A 26,995-nucleotide genomic window follows, 5' to 3' on the forward strand; every position below is an offset into this window, starting at 1 on the left:
TAATAATAATAATAATAATAATAATAATAATAATAATAATAATAATAATAATAATAATGCAGCCTAGCCCTGTGTTGGCTTTTTTGGCAGCTGCAGCACACTGCTGGCTCATATTTAAGTGATTGTCCACTAGGACTCCAAGATCCCTCGTACAGTTACTACTGTTGAGCAAGATACTGCCTGTGGCCTATACTATACCTGTACATTTGGTTTTTCTTGCCTAAATGTAGAATCTTACTTTTTTCACCATTGAATTTCATTTTGTTAGTTAGCGCCCAGTGTTCAAGTCTGTCCAGATCCTCCTGTATCTTAAGCCCATCTTCTGGAGTGTTGGCTAATCCTGCCAGCTTGGTGTCGTCTGCAAATTTGATGAGTTCCCCATCTATCCCCTCATCCAAATCGTTGATGAAGATGTTGAAGAGCACTGGGCCCACAACAGAGACCTGGGGCACCCCACTACACACTTCCCTCCATGTAAATGTAGTTCCATTGAGGACCACACGCTGAGTACGGACGGTCAGCCAGCTACAAATCCATCTGGTGGTGTCTAACCCACATTTTGCTATCTTATCAAGTAGTAGGTTGTGATCTACTTTATCAAATGCCTTACTGAAGTCCAAGTAAATTATATCCACAGCGTTCTTCTGATCCACTAATTTTGTCACTTGGTCAAAGAATGCAATAAGATTTATCTGGCATGATCTGTTTTTGACAAACCCATGTTGGCTTTTAGTAATGACTTTGTTTGCCTCTAGATGTTTGCTGATTCGTTGTTTGATTATCTTTTCCAGAGTCTTCCCAGATATTGAGGTCAGGCTGATAGGTCTGTAATTTCCTGGATCCATTTTTTCCCCTTTTTTGAAGATCGGAACTACATCAGCTTTTTTCCAGTCCTCTGGTAGTTCCCCAGTGCTCCAGGATCTTTGAAAATTATAGTTCAGTGGTTCTGAGATCACATCTGCCAGTTCCTTGAGAACCTTGGGGTGTAATCCATCTGGTCCTGGCGATTTGAACTCATCTAGGCTGGACAGGTGCTCACTTACCATTTTCTTGCCTATCTTAACTTGTGTTTCTATTCTGTTTTTTATGGCACTATTTTTGATAGGTTGGTCTGTTTTTTCCCTTTGTGTAAAGACAGATGCAAAAATCGAGTTAAATAGTTCCGCTTTCTCCCTGTTGCTTGTCACCTTCTTGCCACTTTCCCCCACTAATGGACCAATCATTTCCTTCACTTTTTTCTTGTTTTTTACATGTTGAAAGAAGCTTTTTTTTTGTTATTTTTGACTTTGATCTCAAGCCTTAGTTCATTTTGAGCCTTAGCTTTCCTCACTTCATCTTTGCAGGCTCAGACTATTTGCTAATATTCTGACTTAGTTATGTGTCCCTCTTTCCACTTTCTATACTTGTCCTTTTTATCTTTCAATTTATCAGAGAGTTCTTTATGGAGCCATGCTGGTTTCTTTTGAGAACTGTTATTTTTCTTCTTTGTTGGTATTGTACTAGACTGGGCTTTTATTATCTCACTTTTCAAAATTTCCCAAGCTTCTTGAGTTTTTCCCCCTTGAGGATTCTCATCCATGGAATCCTTCCCAAGCCCTCTCTAAGTTTATTGAAATTAGCTCTCAAGTCCAAGACTCTAGTTTGACTGTGTTCTATTGCTTGTGCTTCCATAATGTTGAATTCCATTATTGCATGATCACTTCCTCCCAAGGTTCCTGTGGCTTCCATAACTTCTATCATTTCATCTCTGTTAGTGACAATTAGATCCAAAATGGCTAATCCCCTAGTTCCCTTCTCTACTTTTTGGGAGACGAAGTTGTCTGCTAGGTGATTGGGATGGTCTGATGATTTCCAAAATCCCTATTATGATGTCATGACACAAATCCTGATCTTTCATATGACACACAGGTATGCCAGTTCTGTGGTTTATGTCACAGCATTGTGCACAATGCATATGCACAATGTGTATTTCATTATCTGTGCCCCTCTCCCGGAAGGAAGGAAGGAAGGCTAAACCTTCAGCAAGATATTTCATAACTATTGCAGCTATCATTTGCTAAAATAAGGCTAAGATATACGACCACTTGGGTTGCTATAGGAAGAGCAGTGATTTTTTTATTGCAGATTTATGACCACAACTGAACTCCAAATTTCTGTTGCTAAGTGAGACAGTTAAATGAGTTTTGCCTCATTTTACGAGTTTTCTTGCTGGCAAATAGATGGGGAAGAAATGGAGGTTCCTGAGCTCCAAGATCACCACAGATGGGGACTGCAGCCAAGAAATTAGAAGACGCTTGCTCCTGAGGAGGAAAGCTATGGTAAATCTAGACAGCATACTAAAAAGCAGAGACATCACCCTGCCAACAAAAGTGCGTATAGTCAAGGCCATGGTTTTCCCAGTTGCAATGTATGGCTGTAAAAGTTGGACCATAAGAAAGGCTGAGCGCCAAAGAATTGAGGCCTTTGAACTATGGTGCTGGAGAAGACTCCTGCGAGTCCCCTGGACTGCAAGGCATTCAAACCGGTCAGTCCTAGAGGAGATCAACCCTCACTGCTCTTTAGAAGGCCAGATCCTGAAGTTGAAACTCACGTACTTTGGCCACCTAATGAGAAGGAAGGACTCACTGGAGAAGAGCCTGATGCTGGGAAAGATCGAGGGCAATAAAAGAAGGGGACGACAGAGAATGAGGTGGCTGGATGGAGTCACTGAAGCAGTAGGTGTGAGCTTAAATGGACTCCAGGAGATGGTAGAGGACAGGAAGACCTGGAGGAACGTTGTCCATGGAGTCGCAAAGGGTTGGACACAACTTCGCAACTAACAACAACAACAACACAGCTGTTAAATGAATTTGGCTTCCCCATTTACTTTGCTTGTCAGAAGTCACAAAAGATGATCACATGATCATGGGAATGCTGCAATGGTTGTAATTGTGAAAATTGGTCATAAGTCACTTTTTTCAGTGCCATTGTAACTTTGAACGGTCACTAAATGAACTTTTGTAAGTCAAGGACTACCTGTATCTAGTTTGGTGCCTGGAGTAAAACTTTGCAGGAGGCTTTGCTACACTATTTTTTTCTAATTAGTGCTATCAATAATAGGAGCTGTATTTGACTTCTAAGCATATTCTGGGGCTTAAGGCAGTTTTAGCACTGGCAACCTTCTGGATGTGGCCAATAGAACTCCAGCAAAATAAAATGACAGTTTCTGTTAAATTGTTTGGCAAAGATCAGTATGGTAAGTAGAGATATATGGAGAGATTTTAACTATCTGCCTCAACCTGGTTTGTATTGCAATGTGCAGATATCCATTCCAAAACTCACACAAAGGTTTGTCTCCAAGCTAAATACATGTTCAGTGTTATCATATCACTTCTGTTAAGGTCAACTGTCTTCTCATCAAGTGATGTGAGAAGTTTGACCTTGTAAAAGAAAAGAGACTTGGATGTGAGACAGCTTCCCATCAGCTACACCCATGAAATCAAAAGCTATTAGAGGGTGGTCTCTAAATATGATAAATAGTAGATCTCTTAACATGCTCTGCAAGAATTTGCTGAATTTGGGCAGAATCATTGCACCTGCATTCAGAATGACAAGGCTGTTGGTTTTATCAGTCACCTATAGTATAGGTCAGGAGTTGAATACTATCTGAAGGTGCAACTGATTCATATTTTTGACCGTTGCAGTGTCCTGAGGTTATGTGATCATCTTTAACAATCATCTGACAAGCAACGTCAATGGGGAAGCCGGATTCACTTAACAACCGTGTTACTAATTTAACAACTGCAGTGATTCACTCAGCAATTGTGACAAGAAAGATTGTAAAATGGGGCAAAATTACCATAACAAATGTCTTTGCTTAAGCAACATAAATTTTGGCTCAGTTGTCATAAATCAAGGATTACCTGTGTCTGGAGCGTGGCTCAAGATCCCAAAACAAACTCACTTGGAATTCCAGCAACAAAGTTTTACTTAAAAAGAAGCATTTGCAAAGGCTTGGTGAGCTGAAATACACATAGGAGTCCAGCCACACCTTAAAGAGCTGTTTGACACATTTTTATATCCTACCCCCATGCAGATTCCCCCCTTCCCTAATCATCCGATAAACTAACTTGGACCTCCCCCTAAAACCACTGTCCCTCCTATGTTCCAGGAAGCCCCTTTGTGCACATCCTATCTATCACCATCTAATTTTCTATTAACAAAGCTCAATTCTTATAATTATCTCTATATTTGTTTGCGGTTATACCTTTGCTACCTTAAGCTCTTAAGCTTTATCCTCAGTTTTTGTGTTTACTTGCGGTTTCAGTTAGCTAGCAACTTCTGCTTTTCATATTTGTATATAGTTAACTTGTTTGAGTTTATGACTTTTGGGTGGCTTCTCCTACAGATGTTTAGATCAGGGCTTTTCAACCTTTTCACACATTGTACCACTTTTAAGATATGGCAACATCTGAGTACCACCAGTCGCCTAGCAAGCTGTCAAAAACTTGATGACCAAAAAAAAAAAAGGAAAAAAGTGATAAAGTACAGGTAGTCCTCGACTTACAACAGTTCGCTTAGTGACTGTTCGAAGTTGCAATGGCACTGAAAAAAGTGCCCCCCAAGCCACAGCCGAGCAAGACACCTGCCTGCCCACCCAGTGGCGCTCTTCCTCCTGTCCGAGGTTTTCATTGTTGTGAGCAACGGGGGTGAGGGGTGTTTGGTTTTTATTCCCCCCATCTGCTGGGTGGTTGCAGCAGGTTTTGGTCACTTCACATGACCCTGGGACACTGTGACCATCATAAATATGAATCAGTTGCCAAGCATCTGAATGTAAATCATAAGATCCTGGAGATGCTGCAACATTCCAGCTGATCGGCGCTTCTTCTGGGCTCAGCAGAAGCACCAGGATCAGCACCGAGCTCCAGCTGGATCCTGGCGCTTCCACTGAGCCCTGACAGCCCCGAAGCGCCAATCAGCTGAAAATTGGCACTGATCCTGGCACTTCCACTGAGCCCTGACAGCCCTGCAGCTCCAGCCATCTCTCGCTCAGGCTTGTGCAGTGCTGCCACAGGTTCAGCTCATTCCCCTCCCCGCTACCACTTTTCTAGGATGGTCGTGTACCACCTGCCAGGTGCCAATGTACCACAGGTAGTACCCATACCACTGGTTGAAAAGCCCTGGTTTAGATTCATTAGAAATTTCTGATTAATAATCTCTTCCTTTCACCTGTATTGTCTAATCATAACTGTTTCGCATTTGCTAAAACTGTTAGCAAAGCAGGTTCTTCCTCAATCTGCATACTTCTCAGTATGACCTGGAGGGTAATTCAAATATGCAAGTGAGCACACTCCCTTAACTCAAGAGCTTTAAGTTTGCTTGACTCTTAAAACATTTACCAAAACTACTCAGACTGATTGCATTTCTTACATCAGTATTTCAAAAAGCTTCAGGCTTTTCAAACTGTACCAATTACAATTCCATTTCTTTAATTGTTAAAGATTCCATTTCTTTAATTGTTAAAAAGTTTGAAAAGTTAATTAAGTACGCCTGCTGCAAATACTGACAGCCTGCACTTCTGCATTAATATTAAATTATTAAAGCTAGATGAATGATTTGGAAAGAACTAAACCCAACATTATTTGACTTCGGTTGCCGATTTATTTGGTTGGGCTGCTGTAACGAGGAACAAAACTTAGAAACGGACAAAAGCAAACAACTTTTGCATTGTTGCCAGGAGCTGCCCTATAAATCAGCAGTTGAGGTCTACCTGAAGGAGGATGCGCTAATCTGAGAGATTAACCACAAGGACTATAGTTTTGGGCATTAGTTGTATTTCCAGATTCATGCATTAGTTGTCTTTCCGGATTATTGCAAATCCCATAACTTTCCAGTTTTTCTCTCTTCCCTGCCAGAAAACTACAAGTGGGAGGGGCTTCGTCCTGCCAGAATAGCATCACGTGACGCAGGCGAGGGCCTGGCTCGCCCATCCCTCCTCTTCGAGGACGGGACAACCGAACGTGCTGGTTGATAGTCTCTGACGCAAATCTTTGAGCGAGCGGGGAATTCCCCAATCAGTCAAGGGAATCAGGGGGTAGGGGGCGGGACGTCGCCATCGCTTCGCCTGCACGACGGAACGACGAGAGGAGGGGCTGGGGTTTGGTTGCACGATCGCCCCGGAGGAAGCGGCCATGGCGGCGGGGCAGCGGCCACTCACTTCCGCCTGTAGCGGCCGCTCTTCCCGACAGTGAGAGAAAACGGCCCGGTCTCAGGGACGGGAATGGCGGCGGTCCCGCGGCTGTGGCCGCTGCTCTGGCTGCTGCTGCTGGCCGCGGCTTTCGCTGCCCCCGAGCAAGAAGGCGGCCGCGAGCGAGACTTCCCACCTCACCAGGAGCAGCAGAAGCCGCCGCCGCCGCCGCACCAGCAGCCCGGGCTGCAAGGGCCGGAGCCGCCCCGGGTTGAGGTGAGCTGAGGGAGCGGGAGAAGCGGGGGCGACGCCCGGGGGGGGCAGTTTGATAGGCTACTATCGCCCCCGAAGGCCCGGGGGGGGGGGAGGAGAAAGCTTCGGCCGGCGTCGGGACGGAAGGCCCGGCTGCTCCGTCGCTTCTCCTCCTTGACGGCCCTTCCTCGCCGCCAAGTCTCCGCCGCGGGGCACAACGTGGCCGGGCGGCGGTGAAAGGTGTGATGGGAGAAGCCTTTTGGGATTAGAGTCAGGGGTAGGCAACCTTGGCTCTTTTATGACTTGTGGACTTCAACTCCCAGAATTCCTGAGCCAGCCAGGCTGAGGGAAAATGGAGAGGTTTCCAAGCTGAGCCATGCTGGCTCAGGAATTCTGGGAGTTGAAGTCCACGAGTCATAAAAGAGCCAAGGTTGCCTACCCCTGGTCTAGGCCTAGGTCGCTTTATGACTCGTGGACTTCAACTCCCAGAATCCCTGAGCCAGCATGGCTCAGCATGGAAACCTCTCCCTTTCCCCTCAGCGTGGCTGGCTCAGGAATTCTGGGAGTTGAAGTCCACAAGTCATAAAAGAGCCAAGGTTGCCTACTCCTGCCCCAGAGCTTCCCTATAGAAAAGGAAGTTGGACAGTGGCTCAGGAATCGATGCTGCTATTCTCCTTCTGCCAGGTCATTTAATCCAGAGTGGAGCTCAAGCTGAAGGATGAGAAGAATTTCCTGATCCGTATTGTGCAAGATTATTCTCTTTTGATACTGAATACTGCCCAAGCTGGGATATGAAGAATACTCAAAAGTACTTCAGTGAGATGTTAAATCAGGGGTCTTCAAACTTGGCCCTTTTTATGACTCGTGGACTTCAACTCCCAGAATTCCTGAGCCAGCCATGCTGAGGGGAAAGGGAGAGGTTTCCATGCTGAGCCATGCTGGCTCAGGAATTCTGGGAGTTGAAGTCCACGAGTCATAAAGCGACCTAGGCCTAGATCAGGGGTAGGCAACCTTGGGCTCTTTTACGACTCGTGGACTTCAACTCCCAGAATCCCTGAGCCAGCATGGCTCAGCTTGGAAACCTCTCCTTTTCTCCTCAGCGTGGCTGGCTCAGGAATTCTGGGAGTTGAAGTCCACGAGTCATAAAAGAGCCAAGGTTGCCTACCCCTGCTCTAGTGAAACCTCCACAGAACCAAATTCTCTTAAGAGTTCTAATAAACAAAGGTCCTTTAGTCACTGTTTCTTATGAATGTGCAAAGTGCTTCTAGGGAGCCACACACTGTGACCATGGATAAAATCAGCACCCAACAGTGTGTTGATTGCCTTCTAGGCTGTGTCAAGGAATTAATTAAATGAAGCACAATAAACGCAAATATATGAACTAATAAAGACTTGGAATGAAATATATAACTAAAGGGAAGAAACAAAAATAAAACAGAATTCCTTGAGCCAGCCATGCTGAGGGGAAAGGGAGAGGTTTCCATGCTGAGCCATGCTGGCTCAGGAATTCTGGGAGTTGAAGTCCACGAGTCATAAAAGAGCCAAGGTTGCCTACCCCTGGATTAGACAGATTCGATTCATGCACATATATACGTGTACATATGTAGTCCTCGGCTTACGATCACAACTGAACCCCAAAACCTATGTGGCTAAGCGAGACACTTCTTAAGTGAGCTTTGTCCCATTTTGCGACTTTTCTCGCCATAGTTCTTAAGCGAATCCCTGCAGTTGTTAAATTGGTGACAACGGTTGTTAAGTCAACCTGGTTTTCCCCATTGACTTTGCTTGTCAGAAGGTCGCAAAAGGGGGATCACATGAACCCCGGGACAACTGCAACCGTCATAAATGTGAACCAGCTGTCAAGCATTTGTAAATCACATGACCCTGGGGGTGCTACAATGCTCCTAAGTGTGAAAAATGGCCATATGGTAAGTCAAGGACACTGCAACCGTCATAAATGTGAGTCAGCTGTCAAGCATCTGTAAATCACGTGACCCCATATGGCAGTGTTTCTCAACCTTGACAATTTTAAGGCATGTGGACTTCAACTCCCAGAATTCCACAGCCAGCAATGCTGGCTGTGGAATTCTGGGAGTTGAAGTCCACATGCCTTAAAATTGTCAAGGTTGAGAAACACTGCCATATGGGGATGCTGCAATGCTCGTAAGTGTGAAAAATGGCCATATGGTAAGTCAAGGACTACCTGTATATGCTTGTTTCTGCTCCACAAGTTACTCTGCCCAGTTCTCTTTTCCCTTTGGTTGCACAGGTAGTCCTTGACTTACAACGGTTTGTTTGGTGACCGTTCGAAGTTACAGCAGCGTCACTGAAAACGACGTGATTGTTTTTCACACAACCGTTGCAGCATCCCCACGGTCACATGATCAACATTCGGATGCTTGGCAACGGACTCATATTTGTGACGGTTGCAGCGGCTCAGGATCATTGATCCCCTTTTGTGACCTTCCTTAATGAGGAAGCCAGGCTCGTTTTAGTAACTTAGCAACTGCAGTGATTAACAACTGTGGCAAGAAAGGTTGTTAAATGGGGCAAAACTCCCTTAACAAATGTCTCACTTAGCAACAGAAATGTTGGGCTCAGTTTGTCATAAGTCGAGTAACTGTAATGGCCACATTTCATTAATGTCTCACCTCATAGAAATCGTAGACATTGCAAAGAAGAGAGTCCTGTTGGATCTTGGAAAGGGGAAAAAATCAGAAATCTGGTAGTGTATCCAACCAACAGCATTTTATTAAAAAGCCTCAGTTTTCCTGAGCTGTAAGCTCACTTTGTTAGCCACATGCTACATGCTTAGCTCGTTTTATATACTCATCTGACCAATGTCCTATTGGAGAGCTGCAGACAACAGTAGTATTAGTAATTTAGTAATTTATGGTTCACATCTTCCTAAAATTACTGCTTAAAATTTATTTTACACCTTTTCTATTGGAAAAAAGTGATACAGTCTCGCTAGGTAACAGTTACACTATCTACTATGTAACTTACCGCTATTACTTTAATTAAGTTGATTTGGAAATAGTGATGTTGCCAGATTGCACAATCAAATTAGCTCACATATTACAGATCATAGTGACCTTTCAGCAAGACCTTTTCAAGGTCTTGAAAAGTAACTACCGTATATTTTGGTGATTTGATTTGATTGTTGCAATTTGATAATGACAGCTCAAATTGTGTTACAACAGAAGGTTTTTTTTTCAAGTTACTGTTGAAAGTCCTGAACCTGCATGATAGTTTCTGAGTGTGAAATGACAATAATTTGTCATTTTATGAATATGCCAGCCCATTAGTTTAACCCAGGGATCTTCAAACTTGGCCCTTTTATGATTTGTGGACTTCAACTCCCATATATCTAATCGTTTTTCTAAACAGACTATAAATTTACTGTTATGTATCAATTTTCTAATTATTTCAGTTGTGCTGAATTAAGCAACTTGCCATAATGCCTACATAGTGTTGATTGTTCAGCAGTTCTTAGAACCCAATTTTGTATTCATAGTCAGAAAACCTTTCTGTTCATTCATGCATTCTTTAATCAGAGATATCATGAGAAGTTCCAAACTATAAAAAAGTGACTACCCTCATATATCCTTGCTATAAATTATAAGTTGAGATTTACCATTGTTTAAACAAAAATAACCAGTTTAAATTTTAATATTGACTAGATAACCTATGACCCCTTGACTTATCATTTCAAAGGTATTTCCTTACCAGATGCCTTCAACAATGGCAGAGCTTGTAATGTAGTTGAAAAGTTCTTAAAAATTGAGGGACATATTCAGAGATGCATCCACCTTAAAAGTAGCCAAATAGAATTGTACAGCACAAACATCAAGAGTTGACCATAGGAAATATTTTATCACATTTTGTTTTGTCATAAAATACTTTATGATAATTCTTACCTTATAAACTGTTCTATAAACTTGCCAAATTTCAGTTCCATGGGAGCCAAGAGTCCCAGACACATTCTGTAAATTAGCCCATTTGAGATATCTTGGTTGGAAAAAATTTTGCCCCATAATGGACCCCCAAAAAAGTACTCATTTTATAGTCCCAGGATAATTTTGTCTTCAAAAATAAAATGTGAATTGAAATTTCATGCACTTTTACCTACAAGCTAGTATTTCATGATACTCCAGATCTTCACCTTTACTGACAAAGAGCAGACAAGGTGAAACATGTTGGATATATTTGTGCGATAAAATCAGCCTTTCTTCCTGAACTGCTACAGCGCCTGGTTGGAAAGATTTGAGACCAACAAGAACTAGCTTTCTTTGTGATCTAGCACAATATGTTTTTAATAAAAGAAAAACACTTAGATTGTACAACTGCTAAAACCTATTTCACTTACTAAAAGTAGAACTTGCAGCTACTTTACTATTCTTAGAATTCTATTTCTAGAATAGTATTCAAAAATAATATTCTAGAAATAGAATGGTCCAGTCTGCCATTGCTCTTTTTGAAGCAGTATCTGGAAAAATGTGGTTTTGATTGTGGGATTTGATTGTGAAGCTTCTTTAAGGAGATGCATCGAATGCCACTTGATTACTTCTCTTTATTTAAACAAGTTTATTTTACCAAACTGTTTTTTTAAACCTTTACTGTCGTTTTATTCATTTGTGAAATTTTATATTTGATCTTTTATGCATTTGTAAAAACTAATGTTGTTTGTTATGGATGTTAATATTGTATTGTCACAAATCAAGTATTGTCTAGCTCAGTGTTTCTCAACCTTGACAATTTTAAGGCATGTGGACTTCAACTCCCAGAATTCCACAGCCAGCAATGCTGGCTGTGGAATTCTGGGAGCTGAAGTCCACATGCCTTAAAATTGTCAAGGTTGAGAAACACTGCTAGCTGATCATAATATTATAACAGCTGGAAATGGCCATTTAAGGCATATAAGTCCTGGTCAGTATAATACTGAAATTAAAGTCAATCTTGACATATAGTTCCACCGATGAACTACTCTTACTGCTAGGAATTTTGTTTCTTGATTAAGTCCTGTATTTTGAAACAATACATTTTGAGGAAATTCTGTCTGACATATACTCAAAAACCTGAAAATAACTATTGTATTTGCTTTCTGTATTTTTTTTTTTGTCTACATATGGTTAATTCCTTCGAATATACCTTCTAAATAAGGTATATAGTTAATATGGTGAATTAAAGTTAAGTAGAAAATTGTTGGAGTGACTATAATTTATTGTTGAAGAAATGCAGGTAAATGACAGCTATGGGCAAAGTGCCATAACAATAAAATGAAAAACAGAATGCCAGTGAGTCATCTAAAGTTCAGATCATTTGCATATTTTTGTTTCAGCAGGGATAAATAAAAACCTTGATGAAACAGTTTATATTATTATTATTATTATTATTATTATTATTATTATTATTATTATTATTATTATAATTTAATTTATATACCGCCCTTCTCCCGCAGGACTCAGGGCGGTGCACAGCGTATTAAAAACAGTACAAATACAAAACATAAAACTACAAACCCCTATAAAACCAGATTAAAAAACCGAATATTAGAAGCTGTGTTTCTATTTANCAGTAGTATTAGTAATTTAGTAATTTATGGTTCACATCTTCCTAAAATTACTGCTTAAAATTTATTTTACACCTTTTCTATTGGAAAAAAGTGATACAGTCTCGCTAGGTAACAGTTACACTATCTACTATGTAACTTACCGCTATTACTTTAATTAAGTTGATTTGGAAATAGTGATGTTGCCAGATTGCACAATCAAGTTAGTTCACATATTACAGATCATAGTGACCTTTCAGCAAGACCTTTTCAAGGTCTTGAAAAGTAACTACCGTATATTTTGGTGATTTGATTTGATTGTTGCAATTTGATAATGACAGCTCAAATTGTGTTACAACAGAAGGTTTTTTTTTCAAGTTACTGTTGAAAGTCCTGAACCTGCATGATAGTTTCTGAGTGTGAAATGACAATAATTTGTCATTTTATGAATATGTCAGCCCATTAGTTTAACCCAGGGATCTTCAAACTTGGCCCTTTTATGATTTGTGGACTTCAACTCCCATATATCTAATCGTTTTTCTAAACAGACTATAAATTTACTGTTATGTATCAATTTTCTAATTATTTCAGTTGTGCTGAATTAAGCAACTTGCCATAATGCCTACATAGTGTTGATTGTTCAGCAGTTCGTAGAACCCAATTTTGTATTCATAGTCAGAAAACCTTTCTGTTCATTCATGCATTCTTTAATCAGAGATATCATGAGAAGTTCTAAACTATAAAAAAGTGACTACCCTCATATATCCTTGCTATAAAATTATAAGTTGAGATTTACCATTGCTTAAAAACAAATAACCAATTTAAATTTTAATATTGACTAGATAACCTATGGCTTATCATTTCAGAGGTATTTCAACAGTGGCAGAGCTTGTAATGTAGTTGAAAAGTTCTTAAAAATTGAGGGACATATTCAGAGATCCATCCACCTTAAAAGTAGCCAAATAGAATTGTACAGCCCAAACATCAAGAGTTGACCATAGGAAATATTTTATCACATTTTGTTTTGTCATAAAATACTTTATGATAATTCTTACCTTATAAACTGTTCTATAAAACTTGCCAAATTTCGGTTCCATGGGAGCCAAGGGTCCCAGACACATTCTGTAAATTAGCCCATTTGAGATATCTTGGTTGGAAAAATTTTTGCCCCATAATGGACCCCCAAAAAAGTACTCATTTTATAGTCCCAGGATAATTTTGTCTTCAAAAATAAAATGTGAATTGAAATTTCATGCACTTTCATCTACAAGCTAGTATTTCATGATACTCCAGATCTTCACCTTTACTGACAAAGAGCAGACAAGGTGAAACATGTTGGATATATTTGTGCGATAAAATCAGCCTTTCTTCCTGAACTGCTACAGCACCTGGTTGGAAAGATTTGAGACCAACAAGAACTAGCTTTCTTTGTGATCTAGCACAATATGTTTTTAATAAAAGAAAAACACTTAGATTGTACAACTGCTAAAACCTATTTCACTTACTAAAAGTAGAACTTGCAGCTACTTTACTATTCTTAGAATTCTATTTCTAGAATAATATTCTAGAAATAGAATGGTCCAGTCTGCCATTGCTCTTTTTGAAGCAGTATCTGGAAAAATGTGGTTTTGATTGTGGGATTTGATTGTGAAGCTTCTTTAAGGAGATGCATCGAATGCCACTTGCTTAGTTCTCTTTATTTAAACAAGTTTATTTTACCAAACTGTTTTTTTAAACCTTTACTGTCATTTTATTCATTTGTGAAATTTTATATTTGATCTTTTATGCATTTGTAAAAACTAATGTTGTTTGTTACGGATGTTAATATTGTATTGTCACAAATCAAGTATTGTCTAGCTCAGTGTTTCTCAACCTTGACAATTTTAAGGCATGTGGACTTCAACTCCCAGAATTCCACAGCCAGCATTGCTGGCTGTGGAATTCTGGGAGTTGAAGTCCACATGCCTTAAAATTGTCAAGGTTGAGAAACACTGCTAGCTGATCATAATATTATAACAGCGGGAAATGGCCATTTAAGGCATATAAGTCCTGGTCAGTATAATACTGAAATTAAAGTCAATCTTGACATATAGTTCCACCGATGAACTACTCTTACTGCTAGGAATTTTGTTTCTTGATTAAGTCCTGTATTTTGAAACAATACATTTTGAGGAAATTCTGTCTGACATATACTCAAAAACCTGAAAATAACTATTGTATTTGCTTTCTGTATTTTTTTTTTTGTCTACATATGGTTAATTCCTTCGAATATACCTTCTAAATAAGGTATATAGTTAATATGGTGAATTAAAGTTAAGTAGAAAATTGTTGGAGTGACTATAATTTATTGTTGAAGAAATGCAGGTAAACGACAGCTATGGGCAAAGTGCCATAACAATAAAATGAAAAACAGAATGCCAGTGAGTCAACATCTAAAGTTCAAATCATTTGCATATTTTTGTTTCAGCAGGGATAAATAAAAACCTTGATGAAACAGTTTATCTTAAATACGAAGGAGAATATGTGATCATGAGATGATCATTTTATATTGTATTAAATTTGTATGCTGCCTGACTCTCGGTGACTTTGAGCAGCTCACAGGTTTGTGCTTGGAGAAGTCTTAAATACAAAAGAACATTGTAAGAAGAACTCTTAAGTTTGCGGTTTCTAAGAGTTGATACCAACTGGAGGCTTATAATAAACTTTCTAAATTTAAAGGTAGTCATTACTCAGATACCGTATATACTTGCCTATGAGCGCATCCACGGATAAAGTGACCCTCAAAATTTTTAACAAAAGTACCATGAAAAAACGTGCCACCTGTAGATGTGTACTTTACCTGGGGCTACCCTTAAAGTGTATTTGGAAGCTACAATGGGTGCAGAAAGTAGCAAATGTGGGCAGTCCTTGGGCTCCCCATATTTCCATATTGGCTGCTGTTTTGCTTCTGGGTGCAATTTGAGGTGTTGGTTATTACTTTCAAAGCCCCGTATGGCCTGGAGCAGTGGTTCTCAACCTTTTTAATGCCGCGACCCCAACCGGTCGTAAGTCGAGGACTAAACCGGTCGTAAGTCGAGGACTAAACCGGTCGTAAGTCGAGGACTAAACCGGTCGTAAGTCGAGGACTTTCCCTGCCCGGGAGCGCCGCGCATGCGTGGTTCCGCCCCCTGCGCCGGCTGAGGCGTAGCTGGCAAGCGGCAGAGACGGAGCAGGCCGACCACCAGCTGGCCCAGCCCAAGGGAGGTAAGGCACCCGCCGGAAAAGGGGGAAAAAATGGCGGACAAAAAAAATGGTGGACAGCCTTGCTTGGCGACCCCCATGAAATGGTCGATCGACCCCAAATGGGGTCCCGACCCACAGGTTGAGAACCACTGGCCTGGAGGAACCATCTCACCTCATTGGGATTGGCCGATCCCACCTGTGCTGGTAGAGCAGGCATGCTAAGGACCCGTTCAGCTGAGGAATTCTGGCAGGCAGGCTCCAGGAGAAGACCCTTCTCCGCCATGGCCCCTGCCCTTTGGAACAGACCCTCCGAGGTGGGATCCGCATTGACCCTCCTGACTGCCCTTAAGGGCCTGAAGACCTGACTTTGCCAGCAGGCCTGGGGTGCCAACAGGGGGGGGTATCACTCTGATGTGGTTAGTAAATTAAGAGACGACCCTACCTCCCCCTGTGGTCTTCGTACTTTCTCCCCCCTTTTAATCGTTTAGTAATAAATTATATTTTTTTATCTAAATTTTAACTGTGATTATTACAGCCTTGTCTTTTTAGTGTTTTTGGTTGTAATGTTTATAAGCTGTCCAAAGTTGTCTCCAGGATGAGATGGGTGGCATATAAATCCAGTAAATAATAACATAACATAAAAAATAAAATAACATAAAATAAAATAAAAGCTTTCCCATATGGTCTTTTGACATTCTGCTGATCTACGGATGTATTTATAAATGAGTGTATACAGAAAATATGGGTACTTTTAAGGAAGTATTGTATACTATATACTCTCAGATGAGTCCATCCCCATATAAGCTGAACTGGGGAGTTTATTTTGGCACTTAAAACTTCTTGGCTTACACAGAAATATGTAAAGTACGGTAAGTAAAGAATTTGTAGGGCCCTTTTAGACACTATCCAGTGGATTGCATTTTTTCTTCTGTGTTGGCATGATAAGGAACTGGTTTCCTTAAAACTAAAACTTGGAATGAAGAACGTGTTTATTTTTCTTTTCAGAAAGGACCTACCCTTGTTGTTCCCGTCCATTCTATGAGTGGAGATTCTTCAGATAAAACTAACCTGGGATTTATCCATGCATTTGTGGCTGCAATTTCTGTCATCATTGTTTCAGAATTGGGCGATAAAACCTTCTTCATTGCTGCTATTATGGCAATGCGTTACAATCGCTTAACAGTGTTGGCTGGTGCAATGTTGGCCTTAGGGCTGATGACGTGTCTCTCTGGTTAGTGCTTTGTCTTCTGTGTCCTGGTCTGAAAGTGAAAATGTAATATATGTATGTGGGAGAGAATAGGGATATGTGAAACATTTCAGTTGTGAAGATGTCCAGTTTAAACTAGGTTGTTTCATTTTATCAGAAGTGGCCCAGTGCCATTCTGACATGATGCACTTTTTTTTAAAATTTGAAATATTTTGCATTTCTTTAGGGGAGCCCTTCTGACAATAGGAAATCATTAGAGACCACACTTTTTAGCAACAAAATCTTGAAGATTTTGAGTAGCTATTTGGCTTTTGTTTTTTTAGATTAGCTTTATTTTTTTTTCTTTTTACTTTGTACGTCACCTAAAGTCTGTATCATTTGAGCAATCTAAAAATTTTACGCAACAAAAAACCTACCCTCTCTATGGCCTATTCATAGAGTTATTGTAAATTAGGATTACTGCAAAATATCGTGTAGGAATATTTTGACTATTATAAAGAGCCAAAGTTTTTATAATTTTATGTCAGTTAATTTTTATAAACTGACTTTTTCTTGGAAAAATTTATCTGGATTTTGGAAAAATTTATCTGGATTTCAGCTAGGTAGAAATGTGGGAAATAATATTGTGTATTAATGTTATATTACTGCATAATTTGGGACATAATATTGTATATAATAATATATCAATGTACATTAATTCCAAGGGATTAATTAATATATAATTAATTAATTATAATTAATATATAAGGACTTCCTGAATTTAAAACATTGCTTAGACAGTAGAAATAAACCAAGTCTGCTTCCTGGAAAACCTAAACTATTTGCTTTTCTGTTTTTAGTTTTATTTGGGTATGCTACCACCGTAATTCCCAGAATATATACCTACTATGTGTCAACAGCACTCTTTGCAATTTTTGGTATCCGAATGCTTCGAGAAGGCTTGAAGATGAGCGCAGATGAAGGTCAGGAAGAATTAGAGGAAGTACAAGCAGAACTCAAAAAGAAAGATGAAGAAGTAAGTGAACATTTATAACAGTGTTTCTCAACTTTGGCAATTTTAAGGTGTGTGGACTTCAACTCCCAGAATTCCCCAGGCAGCACGCTTGGTTAGAAAGTATTAGGCTGTTATTTCGTTAGTACTTCTTAAATGATCTTCTTAACAAGTACCTGTTTAATACTTAATGATATTAAGGCTGTGCAAAGATCCAGAGCAGGGATAGGCAACCTTGGCTCTTTTATGACTCGTGGACTTCAACTCCCAGAATTCCTGAGCCAGCTGAGCCGGCTCAGGAATTCTGGGAGTTGAAGTCCACGAGTCATAAATGAGCCAAGGTTGCCTACCCCTGATCCAGACTGAAGAAGGAAAGATGTTTCAAAGGGCACCAATCACTACTACTTCCTTAAAATCAAATGTGTATTGTGCCATGTTGGTCCAGAAAAAGAAACAGATCCCTACCAACATATGAAATTCTTTTTTCCTTGCACATTTGGAATCACTTTTTCTCCCTTGAATCCAAATTGCTCCATAGGATCACTAAATCAAGGATGGGAAATGAATTAGCAGATACCACTGAGTTACAACTCCAAGCACCCTAGGTTTCTAGACCAGTGCCAGCAGTTATTGGATCCTGTGGTTAGGTAATTTCAGCAGACCCACATATTCTTCCTCATAGGATTACCTGGATGGGATGTCCAAAATTAGCAGTGGATCAGTCTTATTAAGACATCCATTTCTGGACATTTTTGTTAGCATTTTTATTGTCAATATATGCCAATCTGTGACCATAAGATTTGATATGATATATTATTAGTATAATGTTGTAACAGCTCAGTGTCAGAATTGTTTCCATTTGTGATCATTTCTGAAATCAGAATTGTAGACTAGAATTGCCATTCCACTGTAAAATCAGATTACCCATTCCTTTATATTCTTTGAATATTCTGTTTCCAACCGAGGATTGATTGTAAAGGGAGAAATCTTTATAGCCAGCAAAAATTTCAGAATGTAATTTTATAAACCTAGATTAGTTACAGCAACTGTCTGATTCCTGCATTAATCACTCTTGCGATGAAGTATTAATTATTTAATTGGCAGTTTGTACCAATTTACATTGGTACATTTTGTAGATTTACATTGTAAGTCTGACCATTGCTGTGTATCGCTGGTGTTCAATCTTGGGATCTGACTGTAGTTCCCCGAGTTTTCTAACAGCTGCTTCTTTTCCTAGCTCCAGAGAATGAAACTCTTAAATGGGCCCGGAGATATGGAAGCGGGTACGGGCCCTGTAATACCTCAGAGGAAATGTCTGCATTTTATTTCTCCAATTTTTGTGCAAGCATTCACTTTAACATTCCTAGCTGAATGGGGTGACCGCTCCCAGTTGACCACCATTGTTCTGGCAGCAAGAGAGGTGAGACAATTGTATAAGAAATGTGCGTGATCAGAAGTCACAGAACAAAAGGCTCAGGAACGAATTAGTTATAGATAGATTGATTTGTTGTTGTTAGTTGCGAAGTCGTGTCCCGACCCATTGCGATCCCATGGACAACGTTCCTCCAGGTCTTCCTGTCTTCTACCATCTTCTGGAGTCCATTTAAGCTCAGACCTACTGCTTCAGTGACTCCACCCAGCCACCTTTTGGTACTGTCCATGGGGTTTTCATGGCAAAGATACTGGAGTGGGTTGCCATTTCCTTCTCCAGTGGATCACATTTTGTCAGAACTCTCTGCTATGACCTGTCCGTCTTGGGTGGCCCTGCACGGCATAGCTCATAGCTTCATTGAGTTACGCAAGCCCCTTCGCCACGACAAGGCAGTAATCCGTGAAGGAGAGATAGATTGATATTTGAGCCTTGCGCAGGATAACAAATCATTTTCCCTTGGGATCTGTCCATTTTAAAAGGCATGCTCCATGGAATGCACTCAGTAGAGTTGGTGTATCTGTGTATCTGTTCTCTTGCTTATGTCTGGGCAGAGAAGCGATGGGACCTGCAGTCATGAGACTGCTTTAGAGACCCATGTGGTTTTGATTTAATATTATGTATGTCAAATTGTTGCTTCCATGGAAGTTGCCATGCACAAGCACGGTGATGAGTCAGGCCTAGAAGCAACTATAGTTCCATTTACATAGTACCCTCTGAAGATCTGGAAGTACATGTCCTGCTATATAATTAATTGACTTTTTTGGTTTATATGGGGTATTTTAGAGCAGGCTTTTTATTTAATATTTATTGTGATTTTTATTATCGCCTGTTCACCGCCCTGAGTCCCGTAAGGGAGATAGGGTGGTATATAAATTTAAATAATAAATAATAAATAAATAAATAAATAAACATTCACACATTTTTAATTCATTGCACTTTTATTCTGTCCAATTGGTTAAGTCAGACATGTCAAACTTGCGATCTCACATGACATCGCGCAACGTACCGGGACGGTTTTTGCCATTGCCGGCAATGGGGTGGGCGTGGCTTCCGGATGACGCGTCCGGCCCGTGGGCCGGCAGTTTGACACCCCTGGGTTAAGTTATATTAGTGCTGAGGTGAGCATTTAAATTGAGTAGCATTTTTTTGTTTCTAGTTTTCTCATTTTTTAAAGGGATTGTGGTACTTTCGGTTATCCCAGGAATGACACTCTAGCGGATTCTCTCTGGTCGTTAACTGAGGCTGGACGTGGCTGACAGCATTCTCTGTGTGTTTTTTTTATCCGTTTGCGGCCTTTGAAAGTATCAACGGACCCTTTGTAAGCAGCTGCAGTAAAAAAATCTGTGGCTTTTCAAATAGCACCGAAACTTTATCTGGTTTTTTTTTTCCCCACAGAACCCCTACGGTGTGGCGGTGGGTGGAACAGTTGGTCATAGTTTGTGTACTGGCTTAGCAGTGATTGGAGGAAGAATGATAGCACAAAAAATCTCGGTTCGAACTGGTAAGTTCTTGGCAGGAAAAGAAAACCATCTACTTTCAAAGCGAAAGGGGAAATGAGATGTTTTCTAACCAGGAAGAGGTTAAAAAGCCAGTTTGGTCTAGTGCAGGGGTAGGCAACCTTGGCTCTTTTATGACTCATGGACTTCAACTCCCAGAATTCCTGAGCTAGCCATGTTGAGGGGAAAGAGAGAGCTTTCCAAGCTAAGCCATGCTGGCTCAGGAATTCTGGGAGTTGAAGTCCACGGGTCATAAAAGAGCCAAGGTTGCCTACCCCTGGCCTACTGATTAAGGCACCAGGCTAGAAGACCGGAGACTGTGAGCCCTAATCCCCACCTTGGGCGTGAAAGTCATCTGGATGACTTTGGGCCAGTCACTCTCAGCCTAACTAGCCTCACAGGCTTGTTGTTGTAGGGGAAATGGGAGGCAGGAGTGTTGGGATATGAGTTTATTTATAAAATTAATAAAAGGGACCGCCTTGAAGCATTTTAAACTAAGTGATAGAAATTCCTGTCCCAATTCCTGTTACAAGTCACGATACACTTTTACACGTTACACTGTACATGTTACACTTTACACGTTACACTGTAACGATACACTTTTAGTCTCCCTCTTTACTCTGGAAAGATTAATATCACTAGCAATTCTGATCCACAGGACATAACTGTCTTAAACACCTGCTCACATGCTTCAGTTTAGGCATCCCCAAAGGGACCAGTGCATTAAAACAGCCACGTCTTACTGTTTGTTTTCGGTTAGTGGATAATTGGTTTAATAAAAGGGAAATTGGTCAAATCTGCCCATTTACTATATTCTTTTTAAGTTCATGCTCGTTATTTAGAATGGGAGTTGCTTAGACCAGTGGTTCTCAACCTGTGGGTCGGGACCCCATTTGGGGTCGATCGACCATTTCACGGGGGTCGCCAAGCAAGGCTGTCCGCCATTTTTTCCCCTTTTCCGGCGGGTGCCTTACCTCCCTTGGGCTGGGCCAGCTGGTGGTCAGCCTGCTCCATCTCTGCCGCTTGCCAGCTACAACTCGGCCGGCGCAGGGGGCGGAACCACGCATGTGCGGCGCTCCTGGGCAGGGAAAGTCCTCAACTTACGACCAGTTGGGTAGTCCTCGACTTACGACCGGTTGGGTAGTCCTCGACTTACGACCGGTTTAGTCCTCGACTTACGACCGGTTTAGTCCTCGACTTACGACCGGTTTAGTCCTCGACTTACGACCAGTTGGGGTCGCGGCATTAAAAAGGTTGAGAACCACTGGCTTAGACGGAGAGGAGAATTGTCTTTAATCCACTGCCAGTCAGCGTGAACAGGCCTGAGCAAATACTAACCCATAATCAGCAATGAAACTTCCTATACAGTAGCGGCCAAAATTGTGGAAACCTTTTGGGAAAAGTGTACTTTTGAGGTTTGATGACTAATAACACCACTTTTTGGGGGGAGTAGTACCATAAAATTATATATCAATGGAAAGATAATTTAATCAAGAATGTATTGCAACAAAGTTTGTTCAATTATCTGTACTGTATTCTGTGAAAAGTTATAGCCAAATAACCAGAAAAAGGAAGCACAACTTGCTTAGGTTGATCTCAGGTAGCTTTCCTTCATCTGATTGTAGCCAAAGAGCACAAGTGTTTAGAGAGCCAATCAGGTGTCATCCTGTTTTGGCAATGAGCCAATCAGATCACAGTAGGATTCAGTTACTGATGTCATGTATTGAAAGCTGAGAGGACATTTGTCATTGTGTTATGTGATTGCTGTCAAGTTGGTTGGGTTTTTTTGTGTTCTTTCATTTAGCGAGCTTGTAAAGCGTAATAAAATTAAAGTAATGGTGCAAACAGTTGACTGGTTGCCCAGAAAGTGATGCAAAATAGTATTATTAAGTGAACGAGGCTACAGTTATAAAGAAATTAGAAGAAAAATGGGTGGAAACTTAACCAAAGGTGGCATTTCTACTGTACACTTTTCCCAAAAGGTTTCCACAATTTTGGCCACTACTGTACTGTCTAATTTTCCAGTTGGTTCAAAATCAGTTTTCAAATTTCTCTCATTTTAACCATTTGCTGAGAATAATTTATTATTTAATCTTTCCTGGCAGGAGTATAGAGCAGGCAAAAATGTCTTTTTTTTCCCCATTTATTAATTGGTTGAAATTATACAACCAGCCATCTCAGATACATGACTGTGGGTGGCTTACAGGATTAAAACACACACACACACACACACAAACGCAAAAATAACCAGAATCATAACAAAAGACAAAACTTCAAAACCATAAAAACAATTAAAACATAAAAAAACATAAAGGGAAAAAGTACATGTTTCCTTACGAGAATCATCCAAAGGGATGAGGTCTTTTGTGGTTCAAATGTTGCTGAATTGCACAAAAGTCAGTTGATGTGGATTATTTCTTACAGTATATAAACACTAACTAAGCTTGCTATTTGTAACTTCTTGACTCTGACCATGTTGTAAATACATAGGATGAGTATCTTCATTGATTAGATGCCGGGGAGAAGTAGGAGCACGAAAGTAAATTTATAAATACAAAATAAGCAATGTGAAATTTTGTCTTTTATATAAGTTCTAACCACATGATCATTCCCCCCCCCCTTTTCTTTTTTTTTTTACAGTGACAATCATAGGAGGCATTGTTTTCTTAGCATTTGCATTCTCTGCATTATTTATAAGCCCAGATGTTGGATTTTAGCAGGAATATTTTTTTCCCCCTTTTCCTTGAAATACAAGAATTAGAGCCAGTGACTGCCATTTGGCTCCCTGTATATAATGTACAGCTACTTATTCAAACAAGCACTGAAGGTGGGATGCTGTAATTTTTATAGTAACGATTAGTTTGGTATGTTTTGTAGATACAGAGCTCTGCTGGACAATAACATGATCTATATATTTGGGATATGAATAATGTACATTTGGCTTACTATACCGGCTCAGATAAACCGAAGTTCAGCTCCTGAAATTTTATTTTAGTTATTTTGCTGGCAGATGTCCCAAAAAAACCCCACTGCTTGACAGCCCCCTTTGATTTTATTTCTCAAGTACGTGGTTCCACAGTCAGAAAGGAAGAGCTATGCCAACAATTAAGTCATCTCCTCAAGACAATGGACGTGTGGACTTGTGGAAAAATCAGGATACTTTGATAGAGAACGTGCTAATTCAGAAACGGTCTCAAAATACACAATCCATCTAGATATTTACAGATCAATTTTTGTATTTTACTGAACATTTGATGCATTTTCAGATTAAAATATTCTTAAAAACGATCATTGTTTTTTTTTAGTAAATATAATAATATGGGAGAACGTGGATAACAACTAGGCGTCTCCTATGATAGAATTGTAATTAAAATGAGTTCTGGTTTCATTCAGAGGAAAATAATGTGTATTGTCCAATATTTTATATTTTTAGTGGTTGTACCCATTTCTTTTTACTCCAGTACCTTTGATGGACAAATATTTCATGATTGCTGGTGTTTTTAATTTTGAATCATGCTGCTTGTCAGTTATTGAAAGCAATAATTTGACATTGATTCAGTTCACATGCATTGTTCTAAGCTGTGCCATGATTTTGCTTTAGAACCCTGCGTGGACTCAGCCATTTGGTACATAAGCCCTGGTCTTTTAACTTGGTGTTATGCAAACCCAGTTAGATGTAATATTTAACAATTTGTTGGCTTAATGTAAATAGTGGATCTAGCCATAGTATCTCAGATGTTATCCTGCTAAATGTGTTTTACATAAAGTATGGCATTGCAGCAATATGAAGCAACCCCTTTCCAAATTAAAGCTTTATTCCTAGTCAAACTAATACTGCAATATGAAGGCTGAGATAAGTTTGATCAAGTGGGAGAGGTCCAAACTACCTCTCCTTTTTGCCCTATGATGTTGGTTTTTTTTTTTACTATGATCTAGAAATTCAGAAGCCATCCAAAGGAACCTGGGGTCCAAAGCATTTCCCCTGTTTATATTATGCGCCTGGTCTAGGAGAGAATTTACATCAAGCTATTTGCTGGTCTGAACCAATATCTCTTCCCATTTCTTGGAATGAAATTAGATTCTTGAAAATAGCGAATTCAGTGAATGCTATTCATATTTTTGGGTCTCTCAGCAGGATTTTGGATTTGCCAATTGCTGTCACTGAGCTATATAGTTGTCCATTTTGTAACCAAAAGGGGGGGAAAAAAAAGAAAGAATCCAGTTTGTAAAAGATGGGTATCACGCTGGAAAGATTGCTTTAAAATAAACGCTTTTGTAAAGACGTTCTTTTTTACTGCTTTTATTTTTTTTTATCTTTCCCAAGTATGAGACTCTTGTAGTTAAGCTTAATGTGAACAGGTATAATTTGTGGATGATTCTGAAGAGGGGTTTACCTTCATGTAGTAGTAATAAGCTGGGTTTTCACTGTTTTCCAGTATAGGTGCTATTCCTGAAAGAGAGAAAAAAACCCACTGTTTTTTCAGGAGTTTAATCTTTTTTATTGTCATTATGCTGAGACTTTAAAACAGGGCTTTTCAACCAGTAGTACAGGTACCACCTGTGGTACATTGGCACCTAGCAGGTGGTGCGCGACCATCCCAGAAAAGTAGCAGGGGAGGGGAACGAGCTGAACCAGTGGTAGCACTGCACAAGCCTGAGCGAGAGATGGCTGGAGCTGCAGGGCTGTCAGGGCTCAGCGGAAGTGCCAGGATCAGCGCTTCTTCGGAACTGTCAGGGCTCAATGGAAGCATCAGGATCAGCGCCAGGCTCCAGCTGGAGCTCAGCGCTGATCCTGGCGCTTCTGCTGAGCCCAGAAGAAGCGCCGATCAGCTGGAATGTTGCCTTATCTCCAGGGTCTTGTGATTTGCATTCAGATGCTTGGCAACTGATTCATATTTATGACGGTCACAGTGTCCCAGGGTCATGTGAAGTGACCAAAACTTGCTGCAACCACCCAGCAGACGGGGGGGAATAAAAACCAAACACCCCCCCACCCCACCCCCGCTGCCAATCCTCAACAGAAACGCTCACAACAATGGAAACCTCGGACAGGAGGAAGAGCGCGGGCGGGCGGGCAGGCAGGTGTCTTGCTCGGCTGTGGCTTGGGGGGCACTTTTTTCAGTGCCACTGTAAGTTCGAACAGTCACTAAGCGAACTGTTGTAAGTCGAGGACTACCTGTACTTTTATCACTTTTTTTCTTTTTCTTTTTTTGTTTTGGTCCTCAAGTTTTTGACACCTTGCTAGGCGACGGGTGGTACTCGGATGTTGCCATATCCTAAAAGTGGTACAATGGGTGAAGAGGTTGAAACGCCCTGCTTTAAAAGCATTCTTCTGTCTACTGGCCTTTCCTACTGTGGAAACATGCCTCGTGCAGCATATTTGCTTCTGCATCTGTGTGTCATTATTTTTAGATCATCCCTTCCGCAGGCTCTTCATTCTTTTCCCCCTTAAGCTGACAGCATCTAGCGGAGTTGCAAAGGGTGTAAAACCTGAGTCCCACTCCATTGAGATTATAGTCAGATGACCTGCATGGAATGAAACCAAGCGCTCCCACTGCCTTGGGACAGTGAAGCCTACACTCACTGAAATCAAATGGGAGGAAAAGTACTAGCTGAGGGTCCTTTAGTACTACCTGGTGCTTTTTTTGCTGGTGGTTAACCGCGTGGTGCCTAGTGTAGAGACTCTTGAAGGATTCAAAATCTAGGTCAGTTCTGATCCGGGCACCTTCAAGAGAGTAATGTGGCAATCCTTCTCAGCTTTTCTAGTTTTCCCCGTCATCCTTGAAACTAAAAACTAATTGGCAGTTAGCCTAATTATTTTTCTTCCTGCCACTCATTGTGGATTTAAAATTTTGTCAGAAGCGTGATTGAGCATTGTAAAAGAATAGTGAATGTTGTTCCTTTTCCACCTGTCTACAAATGTAAGGGGCTCCTCCTGTTCAGTGTTTGTGAGAGACAGGTATCTAAAGCTAGAGACAGCTCTAATTTCCTAGATCATTGTTTCTCAACCTGGGCAACCTTTAAGACATATGGACTTAAAAGTTGGCTGGAGAATTTTGGGAGTTGAAGTCCATACATCTTAAAGTTGCCCAGGTTGAAAAAGACTAAAATAAGAATAAGACTGAAAAAAAGACATTTAAAATGATATGTATAATGGATTAAAAAAGGTTTTGAGAAATATGGATTGATTTAAGGATTAAGACTTAGAGTTGAAAATTTGTAATTGAGTGTGTTAAGTTAGCAAGACGATGTTTTGTGTAATAATAGGGGTGTTTGTTTTTTTTAGATATGATAATTATTTGAATGAGATTTAAATGCTATTTGAAGTAATAAGAGAGGTCTGTGATAAAATCAATGATTTATGAGATTATGAATTAGAATATATCTGGATTAGTATTTTAGAAAGGGATACCCGAAGTGATAACACATTTATCTAAGATTAAATTGGACTATGGTAATTGTAAACTAATAAAGCTCAAAACAGGATTAGGATTTATAGATATGTAATGTAGAAATGGATTATGTTAAATAGGTTATATTATTTGAGGGAAATAGAGAGGGAACATTTAATGTATTTACTTGAGCTATTAATATGATTTTGTTTTTGGATGATTGATCACCTAACCACCACGGTGTGTCTTGAGCATTCTGTTGTAAAAGTTAAAAAACCAATACAAT

General features: G+C 40.2%; 1 protein-coding gene across 1 annotated transcript; it reads left to right on the forward strand.

Moving 5' to 3' along the window:
* The first annotated feature begins 6,222 nt into the window (after window positions 1-6,222).
* Window positions 6,223-24,600, forward strand: TMEM165 (transmembrane protein 165). Its single transcript, XM_015821178.2, has 6 exons — window positions 6,223-6,442; window positions 16,197-16,422; window positions 17,238-17,413; window positions 18,627-18,809; window positions 20,217-20,322; window positions 22,958-24,600. Exons 1-6 carry the CDS (start codon window positions 6,260-6,262, stop codon window positions 23,032-23,034), a joined length of 951 nt encoding a protein of 316 aa, XP_015676664.1. The 5' UTR covers window positions 6,223-6,259; the 3' UTR covers window positions 23,035-24,600.
* The last annotated feature ends 2,395 nt before the right edge of the window (window positions 24,601-26,995 follow it).

The sequence above is a fragment of the Protobothrops mucrosquamatus genome, unplaced genomic scaffold, assembly GCF_001527695.2.
Source record: "Protobothrops mucrosquamatus isolate PMUCROS unplaced genomic scaffold, P.Mucros_1.0 scaffold1268, whole genome shotgun sequence".
NCBI lineage: Eukaryota > Metazoa > Chordata > Lepidosauria > Squamata > Viperidae > Protobothrops > Protobothrops mucrosquamatus.

What these genes read in the sequence shown, in the direction of transcription:
- TMEM165 (XM_015821178.2), top strand. Translation starts at nt 6,260, where the DNA reads ATGGCGGCGGTCCCGCGGCTGTGGCCGCTGCTCTGGCTGCTGCTGCTG. An exon ending in TCAAAAAGAAAGATGAAGAA is followed by an intron (nt 17,414 to 18,626) that starts GTAAGTGAACAT and finishes TTCTTTTCCTAG; the next exon opens with CTCCAGAGAATGAAACTCTT. An exon ending in AAAAATCTCGGTTCGAACTG is followed by an intron (nt 20,323 to 22,957) that starts GTAAGTTCTTGG and finishes TTTTTTTTACAG; the next exon opens with TGACAATCATAGGAGGCATT.